At 37.0% G+C, this 27217-nt stretch overlaps 1 protein-coding gene across 1 annotated transcript in view; it reads right to left on the reverse strand.

Annotated features, from left to right (window-relative positions):
* The window catches only part of Dpp10 (Dipeptidyl peptidase 10), a 283634-nt gene that overhangs the window by 99883 nt on the left and 156534 nt on the right, over positions 1-27217 (reverse strand). Inside the window, exons 3-5 of the mRNA XM_083126292.1 lie at positions 21077-21171; positions 6545-6619; positions 3765-3817 (exon numbers count right to left, since the gene is read on the reverse strand). Coding sequence (XP_082982418.1) covers positions 3765-3817; positions 6545-6619; positions 21077-21171 — 223 coding nt within the window. The remainder of the gene's footprint in view (positions 1-3764; positions 3818-6544; positions 6620-21076; positions 21172-27217) is intronic.

Raw genomic sequence — 27217 nt, forward strand, 5'->3', positions numbered from 1 at the left:
TCCGGATCTGGCCATCCTCTAAACATGTCATATTTCAAGAGCTTTTACATTTGCTATCAAAATATTTGTTTAAAACCGCGGAATGTACTTAATTTGGGAAATACATTATCGTGCTTATGATTTGCACAAGATCTGTACACAAATTATGTTCATGTGGTTAACAAGAACAATATACTGCAATGTTGGAGTTAACGAAAGTTATTTGTAATCAAATACGTGCATGAAGAAATAAAGGTACTGCTATTTAAAGGAAAATAATTCTAGCCTTTAAAAACTAATAATTGTTATTCAGATGCTTCAATTGTTATTTCACATCCTTTACAGGTTTTGACGTAATTTTAATTAAATCTTAACATTGAAAATTAACAAAAACAAATATTTTGAAATGTTAATTATCTCGGTGCACGGTTTTTACTAATTCTAATTGTAGTCATCAGGGGTCCCGGGTTCGAATCCCGGGCTGGGCATGGATCAATTTCATCAAATCATCACTCATTCCAATCTTCGCAATTAGCCAAAAGTGGCGCAAAAGCGCAGTAAAATAAAGTAAATCAATCAATCAATTAATTATAGCCATGTATTAAAATCTGCCCTGCTCCTTCCCTATTATTTTATGTACCCTGGATAAATAGATTTGAAAAAGAGATACTCCCTTAAGGGAATGTTAGCATAGTGAACAAAGGGACATACGGAAATGTAAAGATGACCATGAAAGAAATTAAGGAAATTGTATAGAACATGGTACGGCTCCAAAAATCCAGAACATGTGATTGGCAACCCCCGTCACGTGATCGTTGCTATGTTGCGTCCATTACAGGTTTTCAAACATTTGCCACACGGAAGCATTTTGAAGAATTTTAGGATATTCACATTGGTAATAAATAAGTACGCACGATGATCTACAGTCAGACAGGAAATTGAATTTTCCCTGATCACTACATGTGGTATGTCCCGTCCAATCTAGGTTACGTCCTTTACAATAACTTTATTATTCTCCTAGTGCACTATTCAAGTTGAAACCAAATATTTGTCAGGAAATAAACACCCTGTCATGGTCTACAGTTCAGTAAACTTTTATGTATCGTATCGTACTTTGACTTATGGAAGTCACTAAGAAATGTGTAGGAGTGTGAAAGTGCAAGTTAATGATGTAGCATTATTTAGGCTGAAAAAATACCATTATATGTTACAGTAGAGATAATGAAGTGTCTTTTGCAATCGCAACGTTTTACTTCAACATACTTTAACTTACGCGTATATCAATTAGGATTGTAGGATGAAGGCCGGTAAACCTTCCTACAAAGAGTATAGTCAGCTCATTTTGAAGACAATAATTTTTACATTAATTTTCATTAATTTTTAAAACAAAGAAATACAATAAAAATTATATTATACACAGAAGTTCTTATACTCAGTGGGTATGGTAAAGCAGCATAGTAGGAAAAACTTAATAAAATTCATGTAGCTAAGAATATTAGCATTAAACATTTTTATGACAAACTCTCGTTAAAAAATTAAAGTTTACACATTTATGTGGAATATGTGTACGCCTGGTTATCGTTTAACAAAAGAGAATAAACACACACATTGAATTTGTCTCCAGATGATATAAACTAAACTCTACAGCGCAACCATGTTTCGTAGACAAAGGCCTCTCTAGTGACTTTTCATTGGTTGAGGCGTGGTCCGTGCAACGAGTCCCGTCGGAGCTATTTCTTGGTTATCAAGACAAGAGTTCGGTTTTAGTTTTTCTATTCAAGTAGCTCCCAAATTGTGTTCAGGATACTGGGTCAACGCCGAACTTTTGAATCTCTCACCTGGAATCGGCCCTGGGACTGTCATCACCAAACACGAGACTGTTAACTATTTTGGCAGTGTGAGCTATCCCCAGTACATATATTGATCAAAATACCAATAAATTTGATATAATTTCGTAATATATTAACGTTATCTACCAATTCTTGTGCAAATTATCTGAAAATTTAACAGTAGGTGTGTAGAAACACCTCAAAAATCAATGTGTAATGTGGTATATTTCTGTCTGTACAGGTATAGACATGTCATTCACTGAAAAAGGCATTTTGTGTGTTAGAGTATGCTCGAACAAAGTCGAACAAGACTGTGCAGCGTGCATTTGTGAGGGAATTTACCAAAATGCACCAACTGTAATGCAGATATGGGCATGGAACACAAGATTAAAAGAGGACGGCTGTCTGAGAAGGCCAAAAGGATCTGGACGTTCACCAGTATCGGACAAATAGTCGAGTGGGTTCGGTGAACATTTGCGCGAAGTCCCAGGAAGCCCATAAGAAGAGCGAGTCAGGAAAACCAGATTCTTCTGGCGACAGTTTGGCGTGTCGTAAGGAAATACTTCCGAATGACACCCTACAGGCTGCAGGTCGTTTGTCACAACTTTGCATAACAACAGCTTGACACAGTTTGATAACAACTGATACCTATGTTATGCTCAAGCAATTCTGTGTCGATATGCACAATTATTTGTGACATCCACACACCTTTGAATTTATTATTCAAATTGTTATTCATATATCTTATTGAGTTGAGCGTTACGTCTGTTTAGTATCCTTTACCTTGACTATGTAATTCCTGAGGTATTTATATCTGTAAAGATATAAATTTTTCTGAAACACGCTGTATTATAGAGTTTAGAGATGTGCATGTACGTCAACATAACACACATACAAATTGATCGTGTCAATAATACTAACACACAATACTAACACATGAAACCGAACTAGTTTTCCTAACAGCGTTTTATTGGTCGAGGCCTTGTTTCCGCGTAGCATGTATTTTAAAAACTCTGCATTTTTGTCCTTATGCAACCGTGTAGAACACATATAAGGTCACTGTCATTATGTTTTACTAGCGGACAATGTAGTAAATTTTTAGTGTGCTACGGACAGATACAAGTAATAAATATTTGAACCACCCTCTGGAGCATGTTAAGACTTTTGGACAAAACTTACGAACTCTAATCTTTAATGCAAAAGCATGTAATATGATGAGCAACATATCCATGGATGATGATGTATAGATGATTGGAGAAAAGGGGTGAGTCGTATGATTTCAACTTGACAGCATGATAAGGTCTCCATAGTTTATTATCGTTTTAAGTACATCTTCTGCTAAAATATGCAAATGTCAATATCAACAACGAAGGTCTGTTGCGTGGTTGCATACATACAGGATAGAAATTGCTGATGTCGAGGTTTTGTAACGTCGAAATGATACCTCAACGAACAATACTTATGTAATATGCGAGGAATGGGTTGTATCTCCATGTGGGAGGCTGTATATATATAAATACATGTAGAGGGGTTCAATGTGATGACAAAATTATTCTTACATCCTTCCTAATTCATTGTAGCAAAACAGTTTCAACAGACTAAATCAGAATTGACGAGCGAAAATTTTGGGAAGAAATTACAAATGAAGGATACGTCTTGTCCTTTGCTAGTAACCCAATATAACCCAAAATAAGTCCTAGAAAATGCAAAATGATATTGTAATGAGATAATTTGATGTGATTAGGATTGCTGACCGTAAGAGTTCGGTACTGTAATGCAAATTTTCTAATATCTTTACTTGCGCTAATGAATACACATTTGCATGAGTATAGTGGATGTGTGTATGCCTGTGTGTGTTAGGCCATTACATAGCATTATACTATTTCAAAATACTCTTCGCAAAATGTAATTACAAATATAGTTCATTGACACCTAACGGTAATATCTAGTACTTACTGAGCATTGATGTCGTATACTGTATATTTCGCTAGAGTCGAGTGTCGAAAAAGCTGCAAAATAAAACAAAATATTACATATTTGAACTTCCCATTACAGAAACATATACGTATATCTAATTATAAGTTTCAACATACCTACAGTGTTTACAATTTTAAAAATCATTTCCTTATCACTATCTATATCATGAATTTTCACAAGAACATATACAACGTGAAGTTATATTTATTGATTTGATTGAGATATTAAAAAAAAACATGTTTTGTGTTTGTGTAATAACATCCATACTCGGATGATGTTCAAGAAGAAGAAGAAGAAAATACTATTTACATGTTGGCATTCAAACTATGTGTATAGGGTATGCAAATTGATTTCATACATTGAAGTCCCGTTATACTTTTAAACATTACGTTTTCTCTACGTGTTCTCCAAGTAATGGCATCACACTCGTGCAGAATTTCGGAAGGTAACATGTATGTTCTTGGCGATTAGCCAAAAGTGGCAGAAATGCGAAGTAAAATAAACCAAATCAATCAATCAATCAATCAACATGTAAACCCATTGCGTTAGGATTTTTTTCCTTCCGAATTGCTATAGGTCAAAAGGTAACGAGACTTTAATGCTCATAAGTAATTTACACACCTAATACACATCGCTTATACGACAAAGTAATGAAACATATTAAAAATACACTTTCTTCCTATTCATCAACATAATCCTGATGTGGACGTTAGTTACGCGTGCCATGAATGAAAAGACTAACTAACTCTCTAGCCTTCTTAAACCCGAAGGTTCATGGCTGCAGTAACACAGGCCTTCCATCTTTCCCTATCTTGAGCAAGATCTATATACTCTTTTCCATCCCTACCGATTTCCCTTAGGTCCATCTCAACGTTATCCCTCCATCTTCGTCTTGGCCTTCCTACAGGTATCTTACAATCAGGTTTCCCAACAAGACTCCTGTAAACTCCTCTTTCCTCTCCCATTCGTGCCACATGGTCTGCCCACCTAAGTCTTCTTGATTTAATTATTCTAATAATATCTGGACATGAATACAAATTATGTAGTTCTAAATTATCTAACCTTCTCCACTCACCTGTCTCCTCATCCCTTTCAGGTCCAAATATTTTCCTAAGGATTTTATTTTCAAATACTCTCAATTTATATTCCTCTTTCAATGTAAGGGACCAAGTTTCACATCCATATAATACTACAGGCAAAATTACTGTTTTGTATATTTTAACTTTTAGTTTCTTAGATATTAAACGAGAAGTCAAAAGTTTTATATTTTTATATTTTATATTTCAAGTAATCTCTTTTTTTACTTCTAAACGTGTGGTTAACTTCTCGCTTTATTCTATTATAATCGTTTAGATTTGTATCATCAGAGTTATTTAACCACCTAAGTCTAGCCTGATTTGTTATTTCTATTAGATTATGACATTCATTATCAAACCATGGCTTACTTTTTCTCGGTTTATGGTATCCTATACTTTCTTTAGCTGCTGATTCTATTGCAGCAAAATAGAAATAAGAAAGTGTGTTGAGGCCATATAACTTGATCTCGGGCGTTATCATCACCAGGCTCCAGCCAACTTATCCTTTCAGAGTTGTGCACTGGTTATAAAGTCATGTGGTTAATGAGAAATGCATGTACAGAAATAACTTTACTCTCAACACCAAGAGTTCTGACTCTAGCGTGGGTATTGTTCCTTCATATAAAAATAAATCATATTCATCGTAACAAAAGGGCCTCCCCGATTCGGTAGTGGTACGTCGTCGCCTTGTAATAAAGGGCTTCTCGAACCTGGTGGAAGCGAATAGTGATTCGAATCCCACTGTTAATTCGATCCAGTCCCAAATAGCTTATTTGTGCATACAGTTGCTTAAAAAACAAGCTCAAGCAAACTCATCGTGGCAATAAAATTAGAGAGATAGACAATCCACGTAACAATAGTAATAATACGCATACAGAATAGAATTAAATCGATTAAAATGCTTTTATGCTTTTATCTTCGATTTTGAAATTTTAGGCGCATTAGATTTTCAGTAGAAACTATTTTTTTTTTTAAAAAAAATGGGTAGTTTTGAGTCAAACACCCTATATAATGTTACAGCAAACCACGTTTACTTGTATTAGTTGGTTATAGAATAAAGTTTTGAAGTTTTATTTCCAGTTAATGTGGAAAAAAATATTTTTAGACACTAGTTACGTTAAGTCTACAAAAAATATGAAAATGAATGGCTGTCGAATGGGATCTCTAAACCATTAAATGACACATTGAAAGGAATATGGCAGCAATGTAATGCAAAACAGTTAATGAACAGCTATGGTACATGGAACCTTAAGTCTGAATACACTCCTGATTGATGCAGGAACGTACTGGTATCAGCTGGGATTTTCCCAAGCAATATTCCTGTATATTCGATTCACTCTGCCTCATGTAGACTGATGCCAGAGGGAGTGAAGTGGCTGGAGTGTGATGCTGATCGCATCACCTCTACAAATGGCCGAAAATGTAAATGTGTGGATCCGTATCTCCACACTCTCCATACTCCTGCATGTCAGGACAGGAGGTCACTTTTCCTTGTAAAAGAAACGTTAAATGACCGTGTGAACTGCAAACTTAATGCAAAAGACATATTTATAAATCCTACTTGGTTTGGACATGTGGATCTATTGTAAATTCCACAAAACAAATTGACCAACTAATCCTTTAAAAGAAAAGAATGCGAGCGTGCGTGCCTTCGCACAGTCCACATTTTTCTCAAAAGCTTACCTTCTGGACATCATGGGATAGAAGAATAAATCGTTGATCTGGAGAAACTTTGAATGATCTTGCATTTATTTGTTTCTGGAAAGAAAGAAAATAATATTTATAAATATTTCTGGATTCAAAATATATGAAACAATAATTTCACTTCACAAACTTTTCAAAAGAAATAAATAAACAAATATGCTTCAGGTAAGTTCATGAGAGTCATACGCACACAGTGCCAACAGTATTCGAAAATTTAAGAACTTAATACAGAGAAGTTACTTGTAAATTTTTGTAGCTACTTCTGCAATATTTAATTTTTTCTTGTAACTGCTTGATTGTGAATAATTGAAATGATGGATAAACTTCTTCATATCAAGAGTTTTATTTCAAAATTCTCGGACGGCTCCACCAATAATCACGTGAGAGGGAACGGGATTGCTTGAAGGAGAGACGAGACTGCAGTTACCTGCCTTGGCAGCAGGGTGTACTGCTTCCCTCTGCCCACTCAATCCCCCCCCCCCTTCCCAGCCGCTTTCTCCACAGATTTCGGGGACAGAGTGTGCTTTAGTATTCCACGAATAACGTACAAAGAGTCCTCCAAAATTACATGTATGTGTCACCCAAAATAGTGGCCAGCAACTACACCTATCTTCGTATATATGGTGATATAATGCTTACCATTGTATCTAGAAACGTGGAACCAAGAGCAATCGAAAGAGAAATCTTCATGTAATGCTTAAAAAGTTGAAGTAATTGTACTTTTATTTACCTTTTGTGTTCTGGAAGTAGAAATATTGGCCACCAAATTAGATTTCTTGACCTTTGTAAAATAATATGTAACTAGCCATTAGAGAAGAAACCTTTCTTAAACTTCTTTCACTTTTAAATGAACACTCTCCATTAGTGATGGATCATACGGATACATACTGGACAGATCCCTGCCATGGGGTAGCTTCAGCATTCCAAAAGTCATTATTTGTGGAAATATTTCCAACACTGAGCCATGTTTTCATATTTGGAAGTGGATGCGTCGAACTCAAAGAACAGAGGAAGCCTCGACCCGTTAAACAAATTTCTCACATTCCAACTGAATAGCCTATTATGAAACTGTTGCTACTGCGTCAGACAGAATGAAAGCAGGAGAGAACAATTTCACTGATCTCATCAGTAAGCTTTGAACTCGGTAAATGGGAATTGTTTGTGTTTTTAAAAAAGAAGAGAGGTTAAAATTTGAACATGTGAACTCTCATTCGTGAAAACAGAACTATGAGTACATTGGGTTACTAAGTGCTCTAAAACTTTTCGGTGAAAACCTTCTTCAACATGCTAATGCTTGTGCACAAACAACCACCTGCTATTGACGCGAGCACTCAACTGTCCCCTCAATAGTAGAATATAGCCTATCCATTTCTCGTATTGCACATAATTTCGCAAGATACTGTAAATTCAATTTCGAACAAACTCGTGTGAAATTGGCTTTATGTGTTCAGATTTCACAGTGATGTTTCTCTAGTTAGTATCATATCCGTTTCAATGCTTCAAACCTTACAAAAATACATGTGCTTTCAATTTCGAGGCTCAGAATGATGATTATATATAATATTCTTCTTCTAATTAACATACCCGGTTACACTGTATATTTACCAATGTTCTCATTTCTCCTAACTTTATGCAATGTGCGAGATTGCATATCATTCACCAGATCGGAAGGGACTAGTAAAGTTGACAACTCAACTTCTGGTCTTACAAATGACTGGAACCGGTCAAATAACAAGTTGTGGATGAAATGCAGATCCATCATGATTATTTACACTTGATTAAACTACGTATAACCTGTACAAAAATATGAATTTCACGCACTACAGATGAGGAGAACCAAAGTGCTTTTGATAGCCAACCAGGTCTGTCACACCTGGGCCACTAAATTTCGTGCTAATAACGACCCCGATGCCAGACCACTTCAATTAGCTCATTGTTATAGGATCTTCAAAACACATATCTGTGTTTCACGTATTAGAAGTAAAACAATGAACGATGTGTTTCACTCTTGATTTATTCTTTATTTCATCACATAATTTAATTTACCTGGCCTGTCATTTTTCGTCACCAAAACAACGGCACAATTTCAAATCGTTTGTGCATCACTTAGGCATGGTTTCATTCTTATAAACTTCCACGGCAAGTCATAGTTTTCATCAATAGATTAAGAACAGGACACGTACGCAAACCTGCACACTTACCAAAAATTCATATTGCACGTATCTCAACAAAATTGCAAATAACCCCGATGCACAACATTTATTTTTAGAATATTCAATTTTCTTACAACAACGAATCATACTCTACATATGTTTACAACGATTGAAAATATTTTCCATGTCATATCCAGGTTTCAAAGCCGTGACCCCTGGCGTCGTAACTGGCCACTCATCCACTGAAGTCAACTATATTCAGCCATCATATTAAGGTTTGAACGCACGATTCAATCCTTTGTGAAGATTAATTCGTCCCAACAGATACACCACAAGAAGCACACCCTGAATGTTTCCTGCATGATACTATTGTTGGTAAAATGTTTCATTCAGCTGTACACAAGTTATTACACATTTCGTTAAATCTTATCATTTTCAAAGGGTCACAAATGTCCAAACTTTATTCTCATTTTGGAATAAATTTTGCCTAACTGAAGAACGACAAATCATTCTGCAACGTGGGGCAATGCTTCTCCAGTTTGATACATATTTTTTGCAAGATAACAAACCTATAATGACTGTGTTATTGATACCAACCTTTGTTAATTTTGTTGCCGAAAATATAAAATATTGCATTATCACATATAATCATAAAGAATTCGTAAAATGCTAATTACCAGTTGATTGTGTAAACAGAATGAGACAGAAAGGGGAAAAATACTTGACCTAGTGTTTATCATTTTTGCAGGATAATGGATAAACTAAATTGATGTCACAACATTGGTCGTGCGTTATATTTTATTTTATTTCTTGTTATTATTATAAAAACAAGCTCCATGGGGCAACAGCCTTCTGAGGGTTAGGACCTTCCATTCGGTACACGTGGTTAGCTTATGCTGTCGCAGCTCCCTTGTTCTTCCGCTTCCTCTTCTTTTCAAAGTAGCTCCCCAATTGTCCTCACAATGCTGGATGAACACAGACAGTTTGTAGGGCTTCCACCGGGAATTGAACCTGGGACCACTCACACCAAAGGGGAGAGCTCTAACTATTTTTGGAACGCACGAGGTCTTCTTGCACTTCTCTCACTATGCCTCTCAAAAAGAACCTGTTGAAGTCATCTTACTCCAAGTCTGACAAATGAACCAAGGTACTGCATCAAACTAATGTTCTCTGACAAGATTTCAGATATTGTTTTCGACCAAAAGCTCGTATTTGAGAACACATTACAGACAGTACCAAAAAAAAACCAAGTCTCCCTGTCATTTTACTTTAAAATAGTGATATTTTAGCCCTCACCTTATAATTCAGGCCATTCATATCCCAAATAATAGAATACTGCTATCTAGTCTAGTCCATAACGCGTTCGCCGACCCCCGTGGCGAAGTGGTTAGCACATCGCGCTACGACCCCAGGGGTCCGGTGTTCGAATATCTGCCTGGGCATGGATGCTTGTGAGTGTCCATTCCCCAATTTTATTATAACATCATTCATTCCCATCTTCGCAAATTAGCCAAACGTTGCACAAAAAGAAGTAAGACAAAGTAAAACAATTAATCAATCCATAACGTGTTCCACTCAGCTCTCTAGAATTGATTCCACCAATTATTTTCTCCTAGGTACAGCGTGTCCGGCTTATAGCAATAATAAAAGAAACATTCACTATAGTTTACGAATACCTGCCACAGTCAAAACCTGTGTATGTACGGTATTGGTATTACCATCTGTTTCAACAACGCATCTTCTAACCTGTCAGCGTCGGTTGTTGAATGTATATTGTCAATTACAAAATTTGCTGCAACACAAGAGGAATTACACTTTCGAGTGCCAGTGCCCTAATCTCTTTTAAACAGAAAACCCTAGACTGCGAAAAAAAAAAAAAAAAAAGATCCCACTGATATTGATCTCATCAAGTGTTGATGTATTCTCTTCAGAGTAGGTCTTTCTGTCTTCCATCTCAACAAATGCTAATAATAATGTCAAACACTGCTATCTTTGACTAATTTTCGTTAATATTTTTATCTTATTTTGTTCTATTTGTAAATGTCATTGTTGACGATTTCAGTGTAAAATGCAATTTGTACTGTATCTAAATTTTATGTGCTTTTCATAAATTCACGATTCACTACAGATAAAAACTACCTGTACAAGAACGATTACAAACATCAATAATAAATGTAAATGGCAGGTACAGTCACGGACACTGACGGGTTGTAGTGAATACATTGACTTTCAATGAAATTGTTACAACCCAGCAGTGTCCGTGACTGTACAATAGACAAATTTTAAGCACACCAACGCAATTTTATTTGTTAAGCTATATAACAATGTAGCGTCACAAATGACAACCTCACTTCCACGTAGTGCACCCTGGACTGCATTTTGCAGACTGACGAGGCTCTGGCATCTGGATCTACGGCTAGTATAATCCTCTGTAAGGCTGTGAGTGTATTGTCTTCTATTTTGTCCTTCTGTGTGCTGAGTGCCCCTTTACAGTCTCAGCTTTTAACCGAAGTCAGAATATTACATTTTAGTTACACGACATTACAGATATGCCATTTTAGTTATGGTATGGGGCTGGACCCCGTAACATGTGACGGGTGCAAAGCACCCAAATTTTCAATTCAATCATTCAGTCAAATTAATTAAACATTCTTGTACTTCTCGCAGATTTTCTGTCGTAGCATTCCTCTCATGCTTAAGTTCCTTATATTATTATTATTTATTATCTCAATAGGGTTACAATTAAGCCATACAACATTTCATTTTGAACAATATTAATACAAATAATGACTTGATGCCCTATGTAGTAAAAAAAATACACAAAAGCTACATCTAAGGAAAATGTGATGACTTTACATGAGTATATAAAGTGTTCTATAGTAGCACTGAAATATAGAAAGTTTGAAAGTACAAATTTAGAATAAAGGTTTGTGGGTCTGGATATGAATGAGTGTGTATGGAATTATTGTTCGAAGTACAGGGATGAAAATTTTAAAACATATGTGTGTGGTGAGAATGGGGGGGGGGCGGGGGGGGTAAGCACTGAAAATAATATTACTGGAGTTAGAATTTATAGGCATGTGAACGTAGAAGACGACAAAACTGCGCTTTGCTGGTACTGAGTTTGACCTTCGTCGGGAGTAAATTCCAGGTTTCCGCTGCTAGGTACGAGAAGGACTTCTGGCCAAATCTGGTTTTGTTAGGTTTGGGGATTACTAGGTCTCTATGTAAGGACGATCTGGTATTTCGGGTGCTGAACTCAGAACGGAGCTTAATCCTATGATGCAATGGAGATGATTTGTTATGTATACTATGGAATACCTTATTCAGGTAGATGTAATGTATTCTCGAAGTGACTGTGGGTATGTTGTAAATCTTGTGCAATTGTTGGGAATTATTTTCTTGTGGGTGCATATGATTCGTTCTTAAGCAATTGTTTTGGATTGTTTTAAGTTTCTTCAGATGAATTAAGTTACCGCCAAAAATAAGACTAGCACCATACTCGAACACGGGACGAATAAAGGAAAGGTAGAAATGTCTACTAAAATTTCTATTGAGATATTTACGAATTTTTCGAAATATGTAAACATGGTTACGAATATAGTTCTGAATATAGTATATTAGTGTTAATTGCGCTGATCGATACTGGGGATGTATCTGCATGCAGGGCCTTTGGGAGTGTCTACTGTGTCTAGTGCTGATTAGGTGTTCAGATTTTCAACTGAAAATATCGTCTACTTGTGGCCAAGGGAGGAATCCTCAGCGGATTAATTTATTCCATGTACATAATCAATGTTAGTGCATTGTATATATTATTTATTGAAATGTAATCAGGAATCCATCATCTCTGGATTATCCATTAGCAAGGCATGACCAAAATAATTGGCTAGAACTAACTTTGTAGCGCTCTTAGTCCGAAGGTTCATGGCTGCAGCAATACAGGCCTTCCATCTGCCCCTATCTTGAGCAAGATCTATCCACTCCTTTCCATTCTTACCGAATTCCTTTAGGTCCATTTCAACGTTATTCCTCCATCTTCGTCTTGGCCTTCCTACAGGTCTCTTACCATCAGGTTTCCTAACAAGAATCGTGTAAACTTCTCTTTCCTCTCACATGGCCTGATCACCTAAGTCTTCTTGATTTCATTATTCTAATAATATCTGGCTATAAATCGGCAAAACAACATTCCTTGTATACTTAAACACCCAAATGTCAAGTTCTCTCCTAGATAGTACACCGCAGACTATATTTGTGTAGACTAACGAGACTCTGGCATAAGTATTCACGGCCAGTATAATAATATGTGTGTGTCGTGTTGTGTCCTGTCCATGTTTGTCTGTGATTGTCCTTTCGTCTAATCTGAAATCGTTTCATCCTCATTCATATTCATCGTCGAGATTAGACAAAAGTGGCAGAGAAGCGAAGTAAAATAAAACAAAGTAATCAATCCAGCGAAATTCATGTTGTTGCTGTTTGAAAATTGACCGAACCTGTCAAAATAACAAGACGCGTCGTGGTGGTTTCCCTCTACAGGAATTTTAATTCAGAACACATTTACGCTTAGTTATGCTCTCTCCTGGAACGGAATTGAATTAATATAAAATTCCTGGATCTTTAACAACCCTGGTTTTAACCAGGCGAAGTGTTAGTTTAGGTCAGGTAAAGTTAAGTTAGATAAGGTTAGTATGTCAAAGCGAATTACTCTAACCACTCAGCCACAGGTTTTCCGCCCATTGGAGTAGAAATTTGATTTCACATAGTGGGTAGTATTTGCACATAAGACAATAAAATAAGACACAGTGATAATATTATATCTATATTATAAATAATATAAAGTTGAACCTTTGTTAACATGTGCTGCTTAGTCTATATTTTAGAGTAAGTGTTTATGTTTCTGAGTATCGTATCGTGCCAAATATGTAATTCGGAACCAGGACCTTGGCGTCATGGCTCGCTGGACTAATCACTTCGCCAAGGGGTCCGGCTGAAGCGCTGGAAGTAGCTTGTTACAAGCATGTTACACCGGAAACCTTCAGCGGAACTTTAAACTCCGCTGACGCGGGAATCGACAGGAAATCAGTTGAAATAACGTAACGTCAACCTTATGCAAAAGGTACGGTTAACGACAGGATGGAACTGGCTCAACGGCTTTAACAATCGAAAATTTGAATCAGCTTTAAATAGATCGCAATAACAGATCTCTCTCCAGTTGTAGTCCGAAAGTTATAGAGTTAACAGTTGCAGTCTTCAAGTTATAGATTGAATATCGGTGCTACGCTAGAGTTAGAAGCAGGGAGTTGCGTTCCCTAAAGACGTCTTATTTCAGGACCGTGCCTTATCTACCAAATCAGCAGAGGACGATCATCTCTACAGGAATCTACAGGTAAACGAACATCCTTTCTATTGTTATCATAACCCCGCCATGTCCAATCAATAGAAGTGTTAAATATTGAATGTCGTTCGTATTCTCCTTATTTCGCAAGGGTGAATCCCCTTACATATAAAAGGTACCTCTCGTAGAGGCGAGTTGATTTAGGCTGGCACAGCCTACATACGATCCCGAGAACCTTGTAGGAGCTTTATACGGTATAGAGTGCGCGCACTTGTATCTGTACCTATAATAGCAATTTATATTATCTCTTCCGTTTATGTACACCAGACAGAGGTAGAAAATTGCATTGGACAGTTATGTAGAAGAAAGTAAACTTTGTAGCCTTAAATTCTCCCCACAAGTCTTAAATGAAAACCATTCACATTTTCAATTTCTCATTGTTTGAAAAATACATGAAATGTCTCTATCCTACGATCTACATCCAGATTCCTTGAGTTTCAGCCATGATTTTCTCTATTCGAGAGACGAATGCCAATCGCTCATTACCCGTCATGCCTTGCAAGATTAATTATGGAAGAAATTGTGCGACTACTCCAAGCTAATCGATAACCTGAAACACAGTTGAAGCACTTGAAAGTTTGATCATTAATCATTCACAAGTTGCTCTTGGGGAAGCCGCATCCACGTTTCTATTGGAAGTAGCTCTCGGCAACTAAATAGAAGGGCCAATCAAGACTCCTCAAAAGAAATCAAGTAGTTTGGAAATTCTCTTGGGACATCGTACAGATAAATTTCATCTTTTAGTCTCTATGCGATGTATAAGACGTGTCTGACGTTTTAGAGCGTGTTCCAAAATGATTATCGGGGTTTCATAGTCGTTTATTTACCCTTATATGTGGGGTATAAGGACAAAGCTTATGTGGGAGTAAACAACAACTAAACAAGTTTACGTAGCGTACCTTATAAATGTTCAGTGTGAACACTTTTCGTGACACTGCACACATCCATCCGGTAGTCCAAAGATTCTCGAGGCTTTCGTTCCACACTTGGATGTCCTGGATTCTTCTTCCCTTTGCAGACACATCCAGTTGTTTGGAACGTATTAAACCATCGACGAATGTTGTTATCGGACGGAGGGTAACTTTCAACTTGCCGTTCAAAAGCTCGCTGAACTGAAACAGCAGAACCACACATTGCCAATTCAATGGCAAAATAGGACTTCTGCACAGAAGTCGCCATCTTGTAATACACCTACACCTATGTGACTGATGGGAAACAAATGATTAGCGCTCAGCTTAGCAAACTTCCACAGCCGTCCTCATCGTACAAGTACGATATAAACATTCACCTTTGTTGAAAAATACCAAATTCTTGAAGCCCCGATAATCATTTTGGGACACGGTGTACCAGGGTCGCCGTTAAGGAACGCGAGGCCCTGTGCGAACTGTTTCCGCTAAAACCCTGTGTTATGAAAAGTGAAAATATCGACATCATCCGTTTTTCGTATAATTCTACGCTACAGTTTTTAGTATTATGTAATTATTATCTATTGTTATACCCACGCGCGTGTTCGCAGCCATGTACTGCAAATTTATTATTTAAAACCGATGGTCACTCACTTGAGTCTAGAAGCAGAACTAATCTATCATCTGGTACTTGTGCAGAAGATGAAATACACTCTTCCTCGCAATTTGTTCCTACATTGGCACCTGGCTCACAGAAGAGTTAAATTTAAGATCACCACTGCGACTGGCACTCACGGTTGCGACTAATCACCAACAACAACGCTAACACTAAACCCCAGGATTTTGTCAATATTTCCGTTTATCCATCGCAACGGAATTTGAAGGAAACGGTATTTAGAGGTAGTAACATTTTTTCGAAGTCAAGCTTCTGACTTTTTAAAAACTCGTCCCCCCTTCTTTCCATTTTTATTTTATGGAATCCTCATTAAAATTTACGAAATTTGTCTCGTTCCCAAGACATTTCATTTCCCACTTTCACGATTCTAAAGACCCGCACGCACTACTGTCTGAAACAAGAATGACAAGGAAGGTAGAGAACGATTTCATTGACTTGAAACTTCTTAAGACTTAGGCATAGACTTGAGAGGTCTGTTTATGAAGGCCCTTTTTGGAAATGGATAGATCTGTAAAGTTTGACGTCAGAGGGATGAAAACTTAGAACGTTCCTGCTTAGAAAGTGAAACAGGGTCGTAGCCAGGCAGGGGCCAGAGGGTCTCAGCCCTCTCTGAAGTTTTGCAAAACTGCTTTATAAAATTTATTTCAGTGAAAATGTAGACAGCAGATATTATTTTGCTCAAGACTTGATAAAGGTAAAATTCACATAGTAAAAAGAACAAATATCACATTCTTTCCTCTGATTTACGACCGAAAGTCAAAGTAGCGGGAAGTAATTAGAATATTCTCTCGGTTTCAGTTACGAGTGGGAACAAAGGGTATGTGCAAGATTCTGTGTCCTCTATTAACTTAATACCCACCCCCACCACACACACATAATACTGTTAAACGTTTGAAAATTGACTTGCTTTACTAAGCTACCGCTGATAACCCGTGACCCCCCCCCCTAAACCTGGAGATAGATTTTGGCAACGAGCCTGAAGTGAAATATGCTTGTGTCATTTTTTTTATTATTATATTCGTTTGTTTCTTCTGAGAAATAAATCTGTCCGAAAGTATATGTCGAAACTATTATATAAATATCATTATAAAATATAATTTAGAAAACCTGGTATTTATTTTCCATGTTTCCTTCCGATAAGAAGTAGCGAAATCTTTTTGAAAAGACAAATTTGAGGTAGGAAATTGTAAATTTGACCTTTCTTTTTTCACGAGAGTGCTACGAGCGCTGTTTAAAATCTGAAGTGCTTTTCATACCACCCTATAAGGGAATAAATAAAGATGAACGCCAATCCTGTGTCGCGAGTTGCTCAACTTGAAAAGCTCAAATGAAAACACCATGAAGAAAATTCTTGCAAACTGAGTGCTGTGCAGTCACAAGTAAGAGGCAAATGATTGATTGTGCCAGCAATAGGACTGTTCTCAAACGTATGTTTATTCCAGCTTTTCTTATTTTGCGTCACTTTTCTGCCTCTTTAGGCACATTGTAACGATGAGCACGAATGATGGTTAGATGAAATTAAAGAAGGAACACTCACAGAGAAACACCCATGCCCCTCACTATATGAAATTTATGAATTTAGGTAAAAGTAGCAAAGGAAAAAATGGCAACGGAAAAAATGGCAACGGTAGAAATGGAGAGAATAAAAATGGCAAATACAATATATTATGATTTTACATGAAAATTGAGAAATTATGTGTCTTCCATTTGACAGTTTGCAATTAAAAGTTAATATAATTTTGGTGTCTGTTAACACTAATTTGCCTTTGAATTGATATATTTTATTTCATGTTTCCAAAAAAAAATTCTAATGCCGTTTATTTCCTAATTTCTTCTGGAAGAAGTTACTGCCGCTATAGAATCACATGTTAATAAAAGGTAACCTTTGCAAATAATTTGAAGCACGTGTGATTCATGAAACTTAAGGGGGTGAGTGCAGCATGGCATGGATTTTCATCTTGACTGAAAAGATGTTTACGCCTTGCTCACACACCTGCTGACCAATCACACGTGTTTCTTACTAGCAGGACTTGAGGCCAGCCCTTATCAACTCCCTCGCCCTAATTTGTGTCACTGATTTCTCTCAGAGAGACTAACTTGTTTATTTTTTCAAAATGAAAATTGTCAAATCTCGGAATTCTAAAAACAAATTTATTGTAACAAAATCATATGTGTTCCTACGACCATAATCATCCACCTTATTACGATGCTGTAATGATAGACAAGTGTCCTAATGATATGAAGATTCGAAATCAATATCCGTGCAATCCAAGTGAAGCTAAAACACTAGAAGATTTGAATTTGAATGGTATAAGAGAAAATTTCATACAATATACTTGACAACTGGCAAAGAAGAAAACTAGGATAATTTATACCGACAGTGCTAACAAAAGAACAATGCAGGATTTCTTACGAGGAGTAGCACATAACCTAAAGTTGCAATATGATTTTCGTAATTATAAATGTATAATCATAATATTATTACCCATGGAACAGTGACTAGTAAAGACAGATTCAAATTGTGTATTCTTTGCGAAACATTGTGAAGAATCAAATGTAGGTTTTAAACTTTAAAAGTTAGAGTAAAGATGGAGCGATATTTTATTAAGTTATAATGAGTAGATATTTAAAAAAAATCTCAGCATTATTAATACGTAGAACACAGTAACGGTACATAAAATTGTAGAACAAAATGTTTCTAGCCAGCTTTGATATCTATTTAACATGTAGAATAGAATAGAATAGAATTAATTTCAAGTATGAGCCTTTACAGCTATACATACCATACAAGTGAAAATTTTAGTACTCTTTCCGTCCTCTTAGTCTACTTCCACATTCACACTGCTTTGGAGTTCACAAACACTATTTCATTTCAAGTCTTTCCCTATACTTGCACTGTTACCTGAGTGATCCTAAATTTTCTCACATTTATTTATTACTTTACTTATTTAGTAACCCTCCCCCTTTCACACATGCCCGCTATCCCCACTGAGCTTCTTTGCTCTCTTTACCCAGGAGTAGTGTAGGAAAGTTCCCAGATTCCTTATTTGCGCATCCTTCCCTCTCGGTCTCTCCCTCCTAATAACGCTTGTCATTATATTCTCAATGTTATCTTCATTTATTTCCCTGATATATTTTTGTCTTGCCTCCCACCGTTTCTTTGCACTGGAGGAGAATGTGAAATTTCGTCTCGTCTTCGCCGCATAGTGGGCATTCTACCGTCCTCCCGTTTTAGTTTAACTTGTGCCCATCCCACCAGTATGAATCAGGCCAATCCTGACCTTTCTTTTGTCCCACACAAATCTACGTAGTTCCTCCTTCCCCATTCTCGATCCGTATCCACTATTTTCGCTGATGTTAACGATATTTTTGCGTGGCATTCTGCCAAAATTTTCTGTTTGGTAATATCTTCCAGTCTGGCACGTATGGGCCTTACCATCTGCATATCAATTCTCCCCTCTATTCCCTCTTCCCACACCCATCCCAGCCCTATACTGTATAATTCCGTCTTTATTTTTGTAAAATATTGCCTACCATTATCCCGCTTTATCTGTGATTGTACACAGAGTTTCTTCAAATTTCCCCCATCCATGGTGATCGGTTTTGCCCAGTATTTAATGCTCCTCATTTTGGCATCCACTTCCTCTCTTAATTTTCCCATTACCCTAAGTGCCCCACATGTTGCAATACCCCTCCCTACTCCTAGCCCTTGTTTTAAAAATCTAGTCTGTACGGCGTTTACGGTTTCCCCTCCCTCCCAGACCCATAGTTCGATGCCATAGAACAGTGTTGCCTTGACTCTGGCCTCGTAAACCCCCTCCAGAATTTTGATTGGCATATTTGGTACTTTGTATTTTATTTTTCTTGTTTTTTCTAACGCAAAAATTGCTTTACATTTATTCCTGTGTACGTGCCTTGCCCACCTGCCCATCCTTGTCATCACCATGCCTAAATAATCGTACTGTTTCACCCTATCGACACTTGTCTTTCCGTATTTCCATTGTTCATGCTTAACAAATACATACCCATTCTTAAATACCATTATTTTGGTCTTCTTCATATTTACTCGCATGGCCCATTTCCCACAATATCCATGTAATGTGTCTAGGCCGTTCTGTAGACCTGCTGTTGTGTTCGAAATCAGCACCAGGTCGTCTGCGTACAAACCTTTAGGTCGGATATCGTTGGTGGATCCTTGTCCCTCTGCGTTATTTCCTAAACGATATCGTTGAAGAAGAGGATAAACAACAGAGGGGAGAGAAAGCACCCCTGCTTCACCCCCAGTATTGATTCATTTGCCCCTGTAAAGCCCTCATTCCTGCACTTTACGCAAAACTTAACTTTTTCATATGCCACTTGGAGAGATCTGATCATTCTCGCGGATACCCCAACGTCCCACAATTTTGCCCACAACATTTGCCTGTTAACCGTGTCAAAAGCCTTTTCGAAATCCACGTAGCAGCGATATAGTTTTCCCCGTTTGACCACTAGTTTTTCTTGTATCAATATCTGCAATAAAAGTACATTGTCTATTGTCTGAAAATTTTTCCGAAATCCAGCTTGCAGAGGAGAAAGAACATCAAAAATTTCGCACCATTTTTGTAATCGTCTATATAATATCTGGCAGTACACTTTGCTCAGTACCGACAGTAATGAGACCCCCTGTAATTGTTAGGATTGCTTTTTGCCCCTTTACCCTTGTAGATGGTATCCGACCATTTTTCGGAAACAGCCTCTTCCGGTAGAGGCCATTCATAATTTCCCTGCCCATTTTCGCCATCAGTGAGTTTTTAATGCCTGCAGCTACAAAGCACACTAAATGTTTCATACTATTTGGAAATAGGTGTATTTGCAGATACGTCCTTTCACTTTAAACTTTTTCTTGTAGCTTCAAAGGATAAATAGTTCATTCTGTGGATGCCACATACCAGTTGTACTTGAAGACTTTCAAAAATGTTATTTTTATGTAAACGCAGAAATTGACTTCTTCACGAAGTTTCAACCCCACCATATGAAACAATACTATTACGTTAATCACAGACAATGCAATGCTAAACAATATCAATATATGTATTAAAATCTTCTCTGCCGATTAGAATAAAACACCATATCAATATAAATGTAGTAATTCAAACATCCTTATAGCTCAAAGAACAGGAAATGTTTTCAAGTTACAAGTATTGTAACCTCTCTGATGGCATATCGCTAATGTAGTCGCCTTAAAATTAAGGGGTCCTGGGTTCGATTCCAGGTTCAAGACATAGTGGTTCGGATACTATTTTAAACTATAGGTCCAGTTTCAATTGGTTTGTGTTTAAAATGGTTTAAAGACAAAACTCAAAAGTCGAAACAAGTAATGTAAATTCAATTTTGAAGAATACTTACATAAGTGTGGTTTGTCATGAGCACTTTCACAGTATTATTTTTCACGTTAAGTTTACTAATTCCTCCATACTGGTCCCTAAACACCAATTCATAATCTGTAAAGATAGAAAAAAGGAACATAGTTAAAATTTTTCTTTGAAACGTACTAAAATTCTATAACAATGAAAAATACATTGTTTGAAACTGTTGTGTATAATGTGGTTAGTGGTGGTAATTTACAATAGTTTACGTTCACTTTAGTGATACCGAAGCTAAATTGGACACAACCTACTGTTTAAAGATAAATTTCCGTCTTGGAACTGTAATCGGGAGCCTCACTTGCTGCCATGTAATCAAGGGGTCACGTGTTAGATTTGCGGTAAAGGCGCATTGATACGGATTTCAACTTTGCACGCCCGGTTGGTTTATCTGAGCATGAAGTTGGCTTTAAATAAACTTAGTACACGCAGAAAACTAAATACGTCAAATCTATTTAATGCACCAGAAACACATCTACTGATGTCTAAAGTGTGCTTCTTTGCCTTTGCCAAGAACCAGGCTTACACTTTGATGCTTGTTTGTATATCATTTGTAAACATAACTCGAAAGTGCATCATATGGTGCAAGTAAGTATATCTTTCTAGGTATGTCGAGCTTTACTTTCATGAATTTTTTATGCTACTGAATTTTTCTCGACGATGCACTTAAGCATTTGGTCTCATCTACACACTATATGTATTTTTTTTTGTTTTTGATGCATTTACTTTTCCGTGAATACGGTAATAACAGCAATACTGTCAGTTACATACACTACCAAATGAAAATGATATTAAAGAGGAAATAAAAAGCAGACTTCATTCAGGAAATGCGTCTTACTTTTCTTTTATCGTATAATATCTAAAAAACTAAGAGTTAAAATATACAAAGCAGTAATGTTGCCTGTAGTATTATATGGATGTGAAACTTGGCCCCTTAAATTAAAAGAGCAACATAAATTAAGAGTATTTGAAAATAAAATTCTTAGAAAAATATTTTGACCTACAGGGGATGAGGAGACAGGTGAGTGAAGGTTACATAATTTAGAAATGTGTGATAAGTATTCATATCCAGATATTATTAGAATAATTCAATCAAAAAGACTTAGGTGGGTAGGCCATGTGGCACGAATGGGAGAGGAAAGAAGAGTTTACAGGATTCTTGTTGGAAAACCGGATGGTAAGATACAGGTAGGAAGGCCAAGACGAAGATTTAGGGATAACGTTGAGATGGGTCTAAAATAAATCGGAAAGATTGGATTGATCTTGCCCAGGATAGGGACAGATGGAATGCTTGTGTTGCTGCAGCCATAAACATTCGGGTTTAACAATGCTAGAGAGTTTGTTAGTTAGATATGTACCTACAAAAATTGACTGTCATAATAATGTATTTGGTAATGTCATTGAAGTTTCTCTTCTTAAAAAGCATGTAAAAATTCTCCAATGGCAGTTATTTTACCTTAACAAACTTTATCAAATTACTCGTAGCTTAAACAAGCTTTGCATTTGTACTCCTGTTTGTTGAGGTTCGCGGAATCATATTTCTCGTGGTGGTTGCATGATCAGTAATACAGCACTCATTCATGCATTAATTTTCCCAGTTGATATTTTTCCTTTTTGTAGATGGAAAACATAAATGGCGGGGGGAGGAGGGAGGTTGGAGGCAAGAAGGGAACTGATCCACGCTCTCCAATCCACCTGCACAAAAACATTCTGTGACGAATTGAAATTGAGATGCGGTCGAGCGCCATCCTGTTGAAAATTGCAACATTTTCCCCCTCTCCCTATGTATATCGGATATCCACTTGATCTATGTCGTTGTTTCCGGTATTATTTAAAAGCCCTTAGCACAAGGTCTCTATCAAAGTAGCAAGTACATTGTATTAATCCAGGAACGTTCAATATCGGAACAGAGTTTGTAAACATGAAGAAGTTCATTACTTTGCCGTTTTGTATCAAAATATTTTGGGTATATATTCTATGAGCCTCACTGTATGTTCAAGGCATATTCACGTTTTGATGCTAAAAAGTAAATACAAATTTCACGTGATTAGAACTTCGAGAAGACTCGTATTGTATGTAGAAGTGAATGAAATGTGAAAAACATTTCTCCAAAAACACAGAAAGGGAGAACAGGCTGGGACTGGAAGTCGAGTTAATACACGCACAACAACACATACGATAATGATTACAATAACTACAATAATTACGATATTACATCTTACTGCATGATTTTTTCTAGTTTCTCGTATTATTCCTGCATTGCGTTAAATGTCTTAAAATTTGTCTCAAGGCAACGAGAATGAGTGATGATTATAGGTCTTTTCTAATGTTATGGCGGCCGATTCTCATGCTGGCAAGGGAAGTGAGGAGCGGGGATTACACCGCAGACCAATCAGACAACAGCTGTGGCGCCGAGAGTTACGACATGGCGGCAGGAAGTACTACGTGCGCATCGTTCCACAGGCTGTTGCGTATCTTATCGTGCTGGATTGGTCGCTTCCCCTTTCCCCACTTCCCTTGCCAGCATTAGGATCGGCCGCCGTAACAGTATAAAATACCTATATATGAATGTAGATTCACAAAGAAACACCCATGGTAAAGGTGTGATACGAACCGAAAACTTTGGTGGCAAGATCATGACCAACTATACGCTCTGGAGCAAGAATGCGGATAGCGGCAGAGAAGGTGGGGGTGGTGGATCGAGTACGCAGAGCAAAGCAGAACGCTGCTGAGAAGGCTGTAACTGCAGTCGCTTTCCACCCTCCATGCATTCCCGTTTCTATTACATGTTCATTGGTGAATCCGCCTCGCAGAGACTTGTTCTCGTTCTCCTGCTCCATACGTAACTGAGACAGAGTGTAGACTTTTCTGTATACCTGTTTGTATGTGTCTTTATTTTTATGCACAAATACATTTTAAGTCCTCTCTAAAGGAGGTGGGGGATGTGGCCCTTAAAGTAGTTTGTGAACTTGATTTTCCAACTCTTCTGCATCTCTCTTCATTAAAGTTGGGTACCTGTTTCTCCATTTTTATGTTTTGGAAAAAAGAGACGTGTGGAAAGTTGTTTCTTTCCTTGTAGTACTGAAATGTCACTGTCTTACATGTGATTGTAGCACGGAAAATTAAAAAAAATATCTAAATTTATATTTATGGGGAGAAAGAAGGAGGGAGAGTTCCATTATTCCCCCTTAATAAACAATGGAAATATCAAACTGAGTCCACTGTTTTTAAATAATATATATGGTCCTTCTACTGTGCTGCTTAGGTCTAATAATGCATTTGTGGTTAGGTTAGGAGGGCCACGTTTAGAGTTCTTAGCATTTAGTTTTAGCGTCTGTTGCAAGCTGGGCATTCCCCGCACCAAACCTTCACTTTTCAGTGCCTGTCTCTTTATTCTTCCATACCTACTTTCTTCTTCATAACTTTCTATCTTTCTTTCTCTATGACGCTTTATAATTTTCACCTTCTCCTCTCCATTCTATTTTTTCTTTACTCTCAACAAGCATTTCTTGTACTTTAGCAGACCAGTCTAAACCAGCATGAAGCAATGGTACAATCATTTACTAACATTTCGCTAACATGTGAAGATCATTGTAAATTATTTACTTTTTACTTCGAATAAATGCCTTGGGTGAACTCACAACATCGCTCCTGAAGCTTCTGGGTTATTGTTCGGTCCTTAATCAATTACATCCAGTCAACAGTCATCATTATCGTCACAATTAATGTAACGAGACAAGAAAAAGTAAAAATAAGGACAATAAAGTTTTCTTTAACTTTCACAGCAAGAGACACTGCACGAAGCCTCCTTTCTGCGACGGAAGCTAATGCTAAAATTAATCGAGTATGCGAGGATTGCACATTAGTAAATAACATGCACGACATTCTTTGAAGGTCGGTGCTCAACAGAATTAGTCGACAGGGTGCAACTGGTGATTACGAAGAACTCAGGGTATACGCCATATTTCAAAACAGTGTTGTTGCATGCATGTCATGTCTCTAGGCGATCGCTCAACTGGCATTTACATTTAATCTGCACACCTCACAAGAAAACTTGCAAATTCACTTTTTTTCAGGTTACAAGGTACATGCAACATTTTGAGCCCCGAATCTTCGCATGTGTGTATAATGTTACTCTCTACAAAAATGGAATTCCAGTTTACTTAAAAATCAAAATACAAGGTCAAATTATTCGCAGTGTGTGCACTTTTTCTTACATTGGCAACACTGATTGCTCATGCTAAACCAGCTGCTGACGTGTTCAGGGCAAGAATGGGAGCCAGAGGAAGAAAGGCAAACAATGAAGAAAAGAGATAAATAAATAAATAGAAATAAAACAAAGTAAGAGATTAAGAAACAGATGAACAAAAACAGGATGAAATAGAAACAAGTGAAGGAAGAAAGGAAGATAGAAATAAAGAGAAAGAGAAGAAGAAATAAACATTCGAGTGGTCACAAGTTAGAAAAAGGGATAGAAAGAAAAAAGACATAGGAAGAAAGAAAAACGGACGATAAAAAAGAGAGAAATTAATAAAAAATAAAAGAAAGTACGATACTAAGAAACAGCAGAAGAAAGAGGAGGTGAAAGATAGAGAAACAGGCAAGGATGAAGAAAGAGACAGAAATAAAGAGAATGATAAGAAGAAAGATACATTGTAAGACACATAGAGTGGCAACAAACCTTTACAGATAGAAAGGATGGAATTTTAGGAAGAGAAAGAAACATGGAAGATAGAAAGATATCGAGAAAAGATTAGAGAGAGTTATAGTGAAACAATGAAAGGAGGAAAGAGAGAGAAAGAAGAAAAGATGAAAACAGTGGTGAAATCTTATTAACGTCTACCACCGAAGAGAACAGAGCTCGCTTGGAAATACGTATTTCCCCAACCCGAACAAAATTCTTTGGTGATTCCAGTGTTGGTATTGCCGGAATAGCATCTTCCTTTCTGATATCATCTTTAAAAATATCCTCGTTTGAGAAGACTAGATATGCAATAAATGTTCCGTTCCGTCCATAAGAATGAGCACCAGGAGACGAAGGAGATTGGATGCTCATCCCAGCATGAATTTCATCTTCCCTTTGTACTTTCCGCCTCCATGCAAAGACTCTTATTAAATAACTTAGGAAGCGAATGCATCAAAGAGCTCCGGAGAAATCCCCAGCATCCTATTGTTGCACACACAGAGAGAGGAGGTGCATGAGAATGAAGCGAAAACTAAACACAGCTCTTCACCTGGCCTTTTCTTGCCCATCCACCCCTCTGAGGCTGCTGTATATTAAATATTGATTTTGCATTACACGGGCATAAATTCTGAGGAGGGTGTCTACGGTGGCAGGCCATTTGTAAGCTCAGTCGGGTCAACTCTTAGTCTTCAATTTGGCCCTTGTCACGTGCATATCCCCATCGACAGATTTATAGATTCGGGTTAATCCTACTGCGTTCATCCCACTCCTCTCAGAGTATTATGTAAACGTTATATTTTAACGTAAGTGAGTGAATTCATGAACAAATGTTTTTATTTATATCAAGTTGCCCAAGGATGGTGTTATGAAAGGATTGAATTGAATTGAATTGTGTCTCAAGTCTACTTTGTGCACAAATAGGCTAGTAATCGGGACTGGACCTACACACAGAATACTAAATCCATCATTGATAAACGCATCTATTGATGTACTAAAGCGTGTTCTATGACCTCTGCGAAGAATAAGATCTATAATTGGATGCATTTTTGTGTATCGTAAAGATAACACCAGAGTGCATCATATGATGTAAGCAATGTGGATTGATTGAAATCAAGTTCATTTAAATCACGATTTAAATCACGTGATTTCTTAAAACAAAATCACTGATTTAAATCACTTTGAAGGAATAATTTACAGAATAATGTACATAAGGATTTTGTAGATATCAGATTTACTTTTGGTGAGAGTACAAGTACATTAATCTCGTAATCATTTAATGGTGTTTATTAGATTCTAAGAAAGGAAACAAAATATATGTACTGATGGGGTGAAGCTCATACGAAAGGAAATGTAATATGTGATTTGTAAACACAATTAAATTTCTCTTGATTTAAAACTCAATAACTTTGATAGGAAAAGTAGTAAATATTTTGTGTAGAA

Source organism: Lepisma saccharinum, chromosome 8 (genome assembly GCF_977018435.1).
Source record: "Lepisma saccharinum chromosome 8, izLepSacc3.1, whole genome shotgun sequence".
NCBI classification, from domain to species: domain Eukaryota; kingdom Metazoa; phylum Arthropoda; class Insecta; order Zygentoma; family Lepismatidae; genus Lepisma; species Lepisma saccharinum.